At 33.9% G+C, this 9480-nt stretch overlaps 1 protein-coding gene across 16 annotated transcripts; it reads left to right on the forward strand.

Moving 5' to 3' along the window:
• Nucleotides 1-3421: 3421 nt before the first annotated feature.
• Nucleotides 3422-9206, forward strand: LOC113782689. Of its 16 annotated transcripts, none has more exons than XM_027328577.1 (5): nucleotides 3422-3770; nucleotides 4405-4575; nucleotides 6884-7016; nucleotides 7129-7199; nucleotides 9122-9206. In XM_027328577.1, the coding sequence occupies exons 1-4, from the start codon at nucleotides 3582-3584 to the stop codon at nucleotides 7185-7187; spliced, it is 552 nt and encodes a 183-aa protein (XP_027184378.1). In that variant the 5' UTR covers nucleotides 3422-3581; the 3' UTR covers nucleotides 7188-7199; nucleotides 9122-9206. The 16 variants fall into 16 exon arrangements, with proteins under 16 accessions (XP_027184378.1, XP_027184379.1, XP_027184374.1 ...); XM_027328578.1 differs by lacking the exon at nucleotides 9122-9206 and adding an exon at nucleotides 7800-8743; XM_027328573.1 differs by lacking the exon at nucleotides 9122-9206 and adding an exon at nucleotides 8755-9110 and having other exon boundaries at nucleotides 3423-3770.
• Nucleotides 9207-9480: the final 274 nt, after the last annotated feature.

Genomic DNA, 9480 nt, shown 5'->3' on the forward strand with positions numbered 1-9480 from the left:
ATACTACCTTTTATAGATATACGCAGTTAAGTAACTAATATCTAACATAATGTATATTTTTATAAACTAATTGTACCTCATACATCATTCCGTGTAAGATGCTTATAGATAAATTAGTATTATTCATATAGATAAAATTATAAACCCACTGCAGCCTACAAGGAGATGCACAAGTGGGCCAAAACATCAATAATCATTCCAAATGTATGCATGCCATTGCACCATGCATATTGCAAACTATGCATATTGCTGTGATGACTAATTGCAATATGCATGTGAGTAAATAACCGCATGTTTAACAATTTCTATGCATCGTATTGATGAATAACATATTATTCATTCTGATAAATATGGTGTACATCACACACCTTATCTAGGTCAATAATCATTTCAAAGTTATACATACCATTGCAGTACCTTTTACAGATATACACAGTCAAGTAACTAATACCTAACATGATGTACATTTTTGTAAACTGATTGTACCTCATAGATCACCCCATATAAGGTGCTTATAGGCAAATTAGTATTACTCGTACAAGTAATATTACACATCTACTGCAGCTTGTAAGGAGATGCCCAAATTGGTCAAGGCACCAATAACCTTTTCAAAGGTATGCATACCATTACACTATCTTTTATAGATATGCACATTCAAGTAACTAATACCTAAAATGACGTACATTTTAGTAAACTAATTGTATTTATACATCACACTGTATAAGGTATTTACAGACAAGTCAGTACTACTCATACAAGTAAAAAACATTTACTAAAAATCAATACAAGTTGTGACTACGACGGCTAATTGCAATATGCATGTGGACAACTAACTGCATATTCAATAATTTGTACACATTGTATTTGGTCGGTTACACGGTGTACATTATTTCAATCAGATTATACATTCACTAAGTATGTATGTACTTGTCATTCATTGAAGTAAACTATCTATCTAATTTAATGCACTCTCGTAAGAACTAATGGTCAATTTCATAGACGATTGTAACAAATAACCATCTAGTAAAAACATCTGATATAAATGTTATTAATGACTAACATGCTATACATTCCAATAAATACGGTGTACATCACATACCTTGGCTAGACAAAATCTTACAAGTTATTTAAAGTTACGACATACTCTAAAAGCAATTACAAGTAGTAAAATTTATATCTTGCAACAAGTTACACCATACTTTAAAAGCAATTACGAGTAGGTAAATATCATTGTAATCATGTTATGGAATACCTTTCAATAAGTGTACCTTCTTGATGTTGTCAAGCCATCCTAATCCTTGTTTAGGTAGACTTTTCGGATTCTAAAACCTATGACAAAATCATATATGTGAGTAATGGTCGCATAGTGTCACAGTTGTGCACAATAGGTTTCCGATAATATACATGTTGTTAGATGACAGTTACGGTTTATAGTCATAAATGTACGCATTGTGAGTTAGACATTACAGTGTTGTACTCTATATTTCATTCGTGGAATTTACAATAACTCGCTTTGCTTATCTTTTATCTTTGTATGTGTCAATCTACTGTGATGTAAGTGCCCATACACAGTCGGTAATATAGTTTAAACTATATGGTGTCACTGCTATCCTGCAACAAGAATAAAAAAAAAAGCAAGGAACAATTGCCTTCACACTCTCCCTGTTATTTTATATATCTATAAACATCCTAAGTCATTTAATTCGTCTATTGAGTCAAATTTACAAACACTTGGCATGCATAAGTTCCCTGTGCATACGTTCTTTAAGTTGGCTCTTAATGTATCTAATTTGTGCTACCCATATGATTTCCTTGCTTAGGAGTTTTCACCAGAGTTCCAATTTCATTACTCATGTCACACTGTCTTAAACAAGTTGTATGAACAAAATCTTGCAAGTAAATTCATCCCCCTTCTGTCGTAAAATAAGCCAATAGTGCAATGAGTTTGCAATATTCTTACCTTTGGGGTTTAGTCCAATTCGATTGAGTCTATTTCTGCTTCAGATCTCACCAATTTCTGACTTTTTGCAGCCTTTATGAAAAACTTTTGTCCCACAATAGTTACTTCTTGTGTTCCTTCAGTATACTGATTGATGATACTATATTTCTGCAACACTTTCTCCAAAAATCTCTCATTTGAAATTTTTCAATTTGGGGTAGGGATATTATTTTGCTGATACTCTGGAATTGTGAATGAATGTTTACAAGATATGTTTTTGGAGGGAGACCAAAATTTTATTTCATTTGAAGATTTCAGATGAAGAGTCGTGCCTCATTAATTTGAGCGGGAATTTTTGGAACGGACAGCTGAGGTATTTTAACGGAGTCCGTTAGCCTCTGAAATGTTTTTTTTATTTATTTTTTTCTCTACTCACTTACTAAAACAGCGTCGTTTCCTTTGTTGCTGCCTCCATTATACGTGGCTTGTTGCAGTCCTCTCATTTCCTTTTGTGAGAGGACTGCTCAGGGACGGTCGACCTGATGACCGTCCCTGCCCCAAATCCCTTCTTCTCGTGTTGGTCAGTAGCACAGAACCTCTCTTGTCAAAAATCAGTAAAAACTGTAAAAAAATCGTTCAAATTCATGGCACTGTTCGATCGCTTAAACTTGGTTCATAACCTTTCCTTTCTCATTTTTCTCAATTCCCAAAAGTGAATTATTTAACTTGTAAAATTTCATTTCTTTTTGAGAATAAGAAATGTCTCCTACTTATTTGTGCTAGATAGAAAAAAAATATCTCTAAAATTAACTAAATTTGTTTTCTTCTCTCTTCTGCTTTAAGTGTAAACATTAAAATCACTCAACCCTACATGGCCTCTAAATCAAGATGTTCTCATTCTTAATTGTTTTTCCATCATGTAATACTCATTTCACAATAATTGATAAAATAGCCTATTCAACATTATTTTTTTTAAAAGTTAGACATATATAAATAGAATTTTACCAACTCTTTTACTTTTAAGTGTAAACACCAAAATCATTGGATCCTAAATGATCTCTAAATTAAGACTCTCACTCTTAATTGTTTTCCCATTATATAATGCTCATTGAAAATTACCAATAACATAGCATATTCTACATAATTTTTTCAAAAGCATATTCTACATAATTTTTCAAAAGTTAAACATATATAGATAGAACTTTAACGTGTTGACGTGTGGTTTATTTATTTATTTATTTTTATCGGACACAATAAATTTTAATGTATGTCTATTTCTACTCTATACTAGGAGGAGGGGATGACTCAAAGGGGTTAAGGGGAGAATGCGGGGAATTGAACTATCAGCGATTCAGATGAATACCTATGCATCTAATAATAAACTTTTCAGGAATCCTGAATTTTTTAAATGCAGGCCAAGGAATTTCACGCGTGGATTATGCCTCCTAGTACATTTGTAAGAGATCATTGGGCATTGTTGGTCGATATAAAGAAATCAAACCACGCGTCGAGCGGTTAATTCACGCCCCAAGTAGAAGAGGAAAAAACAAGTCGTTACCCTCTGCACCGGTCCTTCCAAGTCGCAATTCCCATCTTTGAAATTTGTGCCTTTCTGCATGATTGAGAGTGTGAAATAAGTATCATGGCGATGACGGACCGAAACCATGGATTATGGCGGCACTTGCCAGTTTTGGTGAGGGCCAACTCCAAGGAATCAGTCGAGTATATTCTCCAAGCCCTTTGGCGCACCCGCAAGACCGGTCTCGATGACGCCGACCGCCAAATCTTTCGACAAATGCTCCAACTTCAGAACGACGCCGAACTCGATCCCGTCTGTTGCCTCTCTCCCTCTCTCAAAATATTTCTTATTTTTCTGGTTATAAGTCGGACTCTTTTGCAATTGTTTGTTTGCAATTACTTATTTGCGTGTGCTGATTTATTTAGTCTGTAGAATAAAATGCTTTAACCCTTTTAGAAGAGAGAAAATAATTAACCGAAAATTTACTGGTTTTTACTCACTTCTTTCAGTTAGTTCATCTCCAATATGCTTAATTCATTTTGCTTTCTTTCTTTTTCATCATTTATAGACGCCATAATTAGGAAATATTAGTTACAAGTGCCATTTTGACAATACAAAATTTGGGAAAAGTTAGTGAAAAGTGCGCACTTGAAGCTTAATTAAAATATAGGAAATCTGTAATCTTTCACAAAATATAGTGCAAGGTTACATTCTGTTGAGAAATCAGAGCAAATGATCTTCATAATCGAAATTCCTAAGTTTTCTTTGTTCAGAAAATTTCCTGAATTTGTAATTATTTGTTAATGCCTTTTGGGGTATATGAGAGGTATCAAAGTTGATGGTGGCTCATTGATTTTTATTTTATCTTTGGTTTATTGTGGCTCTGAAAATCTGTTGATACCTATATTAGGAAGCTGGTATGAATGATATTTATCTTGTTGTGCAGCTATTGGTTTGCCTTCGGATCTTAATCCGGAGGTGTGTTTACGAGACTGTCAACAAAGATGACATTCAAAATCTGTTTCCAGCTGAGGTGCTGCCGGAATTGCAAAGATTATTAACCCTGTTGTTGCAAAAGTTTCACAGAGAGTGGCATGATGATGTACTAAAAGATCAGGTATGTGATATCAACCAGTATGAAATTTCCTTATCGTATTTATGCATGTTTGTCTGGAAGATTAAAAGCTAGTTGCTCACAAACAAAAATCATATCTACTTTTCAGTTTGAGTATTTGTTGGTCTGTGGTGAGGTGGGGTTTGGTCATTTTAGTTGTAAGGACATTACTTGTACCAACATATTGGAAATACGTCTTGGTCGTAAATTTAAACAAGTAAGTCCTTTAGGACGGAAATTTATTTTATCAGGCATTCTTAACCCTGTGCTAAGTGTGGACTATAAAGGTATCTAATTATTTTAATGGGCTGTAATTTGATTTCTTTGCCTTACTATAAAATTTTCCTTTTAGAGAAGAATAGTGAGCTTTATTCAACACAAGTGTAGGCAAACTTGCCACATGAATTCTATGACATGGAATTTCACAACTCATGACAGTTAATGGCTGGATCTCAGTACTGACTTAATCTCAGGACATCTAAATGGTTTTTGGGTTCTTTTTAGCATATACAAACTTTACTGACAATGATATGAAACATTTAAGTAAATTTATTTGTGAGGATGGATACTATCTCTGTCTGTTTGTGAGAGAGAGAGAGAGAGAGAGAGAGAGAGATGAAAAACTTTATATTTGTAGACCTATCTTATTCAATGCTCAGTGTCATTTTGTGTTTCTGCTATAGGAGATTAGGTACAAGTCAACATTTACTATATCAAGCAATTGATGCATAGCGATAAGATTCTTTTTTATATTTTTAAAAACAGTCAACCAAAAGAGGGTTATAGCTGTTATGGAGTTCAAGCTATAGCTGATGTGTCAGTATGACTTGTATCAAATCTGTTCAATATATAAAGCGAGAGTGTTTGGTGTTAACAAACAGTATCACCTTTTGAATTCCCTGTTACCCTTACTAAAAGGCTCAACTTGTGCTAAGAAACTAAAATGTACTCTTAAATATACTGTTCTCGTAGATCAAACAAGAAAGATAGTTATATTACGCTTGAAAAGTCTGAACTCAAAATTCAAATTGGGTTGAGATCTAATTTTTATCTATAACTAATTGGGTAGAAATCCCATTCTCATCTACTACCACATCTGATCCTAGTACAAGGACATTTAAATTGAAGTAAACATCTAGGGATGGCAAGGGATAGGGTAAAATCCGATACCCGCCGGTATCCAACCCAATGGTTAATTCGATTACACGACTAATGGGTTATTAATTAGGGTTTTGGTCTTGATGAGGAGTTACCGACGGGTAACCAGATAGGGTTTGGAAAGAGAATCCTAAAAATCCGATAACCTATATCTGATACCTTATATATGTGTGTGTGTGTGTGTTTCCAATTTTATAGTCTGATAACACATTTCTTAATTTTTATAATCTAATAAGATACAACTCTAACCCAACACAAATGAAGACAATTATGATTAAAAATAGAAGAATGTTGATTTAACCATTCATTAAATGTTGGATTTTTCCCATGCAAACTCTAGGCTTTACTCAAGTTTAAAACTCTATATAGTGTGTTAATTTAACATGATGTATGTTTTCATTTTTGTTTGATAAAGTTTAACTTTTTTTTGAACTACTAAGCTTTGTGGGTAGAGGGTACCCAATGGGTAATTTGAACCTATGAGTGAAGAGGGTTTGGTAATGGAAGTTAAAACTAGTAGGGTTACGTGATAGGGTTTTGTAAAATATCTAGATATGTGGGTTAGGGTTTGGTAAGAGGGATTTTTGAAGATACCCGATCCGCTGCCATCCCTATAAACATCCACTCCTTACTCGACATTTTCATTTTCTCCTTATATCTACTTATGTAAATAATTTGATATGCTTGCAGCAATTAATAATGATTTTTGACGAAGTGCATATGGATGGAGTGCGCCTCCATATCTACTGGTTATAAATTGGAAGAGCAAGAGAAAGGGTTTAAGCATGTGAAAAAGAAAAAAGAAAAAAGAGAAGACAATAAAGATGCATGCAAAATATGACAAAAATAATACTAGTTATCATCAAAGTGGTCGTAGGTGCAGGTGGATGAGCTGATAAGAAAATTTTAGCATGTTAAAGAATTTTAGAAAACAGAGCATATAGTCATCGTAAAAGTAAAATACTTGCATTTTTTTCTTCATTCAGTGCTGCTTGTGAGATGGCCTATCAACTCTTTAGACTCTTTTTACACGTATGCGTGCGTAGTTATGACACACCTGTCCATTATATTTTGATGCATTTTCTTTCACTTCCCCGGTTTATTGATTAAAATGGAGCCTTAAGGACACTATGCAACTATACTCTGTTTTCAGCCTGAAGGTGATGCACGATCAAACTTGGGAAAATTAGATATGAAGTTCCAGTTGTCAAAAGATACTCTAGAGGCAAAGTTGCAGTCAATGTACATTCTTAAGGATCACCTGTCTGACACTGTAAGTAACGTAGGTATTGCTCTTTTCTTTTTAATTCTTCTTTATGATGCATTTTCTTGTCATACTTAAGAACACATTTTACATTTTCCTTTTTTCATTTAAGAAGCTTATGATGAACTTTTCAGGACAAAACATCTCACAGAAATGCAGCCTTGGAAACGACTATGATATAGCTTCCATTTGACTGAATTACAAGGTACTATCATGAGCTTTCTTTTCTAATTTATCTGACTTGCAGAACTCCTTACCAAACATTTCCAACACTTGATTGTGATTTTCTTTTTGCAATTTAAAGTTTTTAGCTTTAAAATTTTGTACTCTTAAACCAACAGCTTACCCGAGTGATGTCACCTAATGTGTAAACTGGCAGCCATTGATGATATTATGCTGTCTTTCCCAGTTTAAGTGCATAGAAAGTTATCAGAGAATTTTTTTTTTATTTTTATGGTAGATGAAAATACATGTGTACTTTAGTATTTGGATTGAGAAGCAGATGTGGAAAAACTTTTTTGACTGCTTGGCTACAGGCCAGCTTGTGGCTTTCCCCATATACGTATGTCATGTTTGGAAACAGTACAAATCAAGATACCGTTATCCATTTTGGACTCTAGGGATTCAGCCCTTGAGCAAAATCAGAGGTTTAGTGTAGTCTGGAATCCTCTTAATCATCAGATATAACTTTTTGGAAGCTGAAGGTATATGCATGGAAATTCAATGTAATTTTAGAGAAATATTCAGTTCTTACTGCTCAGGACTTAGTTTTGATTGACATGTGATTTTAGCTATATAAACACAGGTCCATCTCTTCTTTCTTTGAAAAAGATAAATCAGAAAGAATGGGACAAAAGAGAATATAAAAGAAGGGAAGTGAACTGCTGAGAAAGGAAGAAAGGAGACGGGTTTCATTTTCTTTATCCTTGATTGTTGCAAAACAATTTGTTTCAGCTTGATAATCTAAAACTGGATAGGCAACAATTTGGTTACCCCATGACATTTGATTTGTGGATTTTAGTAAGAAGTACATAGAAAACTTCACTGTTCTTCATGTCTATGATTTGTAGACTCTACTTGGCATTGTTACTTACGAAACATGGCATTTAGAAGTAAAAAGTAAGAGGGATTGCTTGCTATTTTAGGTGACATTAGTCTGAGATGCAACTACATACTTATGTAGAATGGCTATGGTGGTCTTTAGCATTTTAGTGCTGTAGCCCCATAAGGGCTATAATATATGTTGAAAAGCTTTTTACCTTAAACAAGCATGAATAATAAAATTTAATATTGTTTTTTGCTGATAGCTATGGATATTATGCCATGCATTGGATAAAACTTCTAGTTTACTTAAACATGAAAGAGCATCACTGCTCATTGATAAAAGATGATGAGAAAGCGTACTGAGTGATGAAAAACTCACTAGTTTCCAAAAAGTCAGTCTGCTGAGCTAGCTAGGGTCTGATCACGACTTCAAAACAGAGGCAATATGGTACTTTAAACAAACTTCGGTTAATCCAACACCAAAGTTCCCATTGTATGACACAAATTGCATAACAACAAAGTATCCTTGATTCCTAGTCCAACTCATCTGATGATGACAGATTATCCTTATGCCTAACCCTCATGTTAAGTCTAAGTAATAATTACATACAAAATGCTACAGAATAGTGCATAGTAGTACCATCTCCCTTTACCAGTCAAAATAATGATATCATTTAATGGAATCTATTTGATAAACTGACATCGACAACATCCAGTACTGCAGTTTATGGGCCATGGTTATGGTGCCTGATGCGCATTTCTCACAAAAAATTGCTACAGATCCTTGCAACACTAATGGTGCAGTGTAAAAGCTATTTACAGTTTCTGCAAGAAATGTTCCCTGAGTTTCTCAGAGTTATAAAATTTATTGGTGTCAGAGCCAAATTTTCTACCATCTCTACTTGGTTTTTGTTGATAAATTTCTATTTACATATGTACATGGAATGCTAGAGGTCACATGTATGACTTGATATACTTCTTTATCTTACTAAGTTGATTCCAGTTTTTAGAATTCTTGTAATTTATCTTAATTAGTTGTTACCATCATGTTTTGAAGTTAGAAAACATGAACTATTGTAACAGGTAGAATGCAGAGTCTCAATACATATTTTGCTTAAGATTACAGGTTCTATGTACTAAAAATTCCCCCTGATTATTCTCTAGTTTAGACCTGTGTTGCACTGTGGGCTACATGGAATATTGTCTTCAATGTGTTTGTGGATGTGCTTGCATGGCATTTATTGGCAGGAAAGTTTGTTTTCTTTTATTTGCAGGTGTTACAGTAATACAATGTTTTGGATGTTGCAGGATTTTGTAGTCAAAAGTTACATTCTGATGCCAAATATTGAATATCTATTAATTACTATAAACTGGTAGCTTCATATGTTACAATAACCGCAAAGATTTAACAGGCGAGAAGCTGTAACTTATTGACGCAGCAC

This window comes from Coffea eugenioides, chromosome 9 (genome assembly GCF_003713205.1).
Source record: "Coffea eugenioides isolate CCC68of chromosome 9, Ceug_1.0, whole genome shotgun sequence".
NCBI lineage: Eukaryota > Viridiplantae > Streptophyta > Magnoliopsida > Gentianales > Rubiaceae > Coffea > Coffea eugenioides.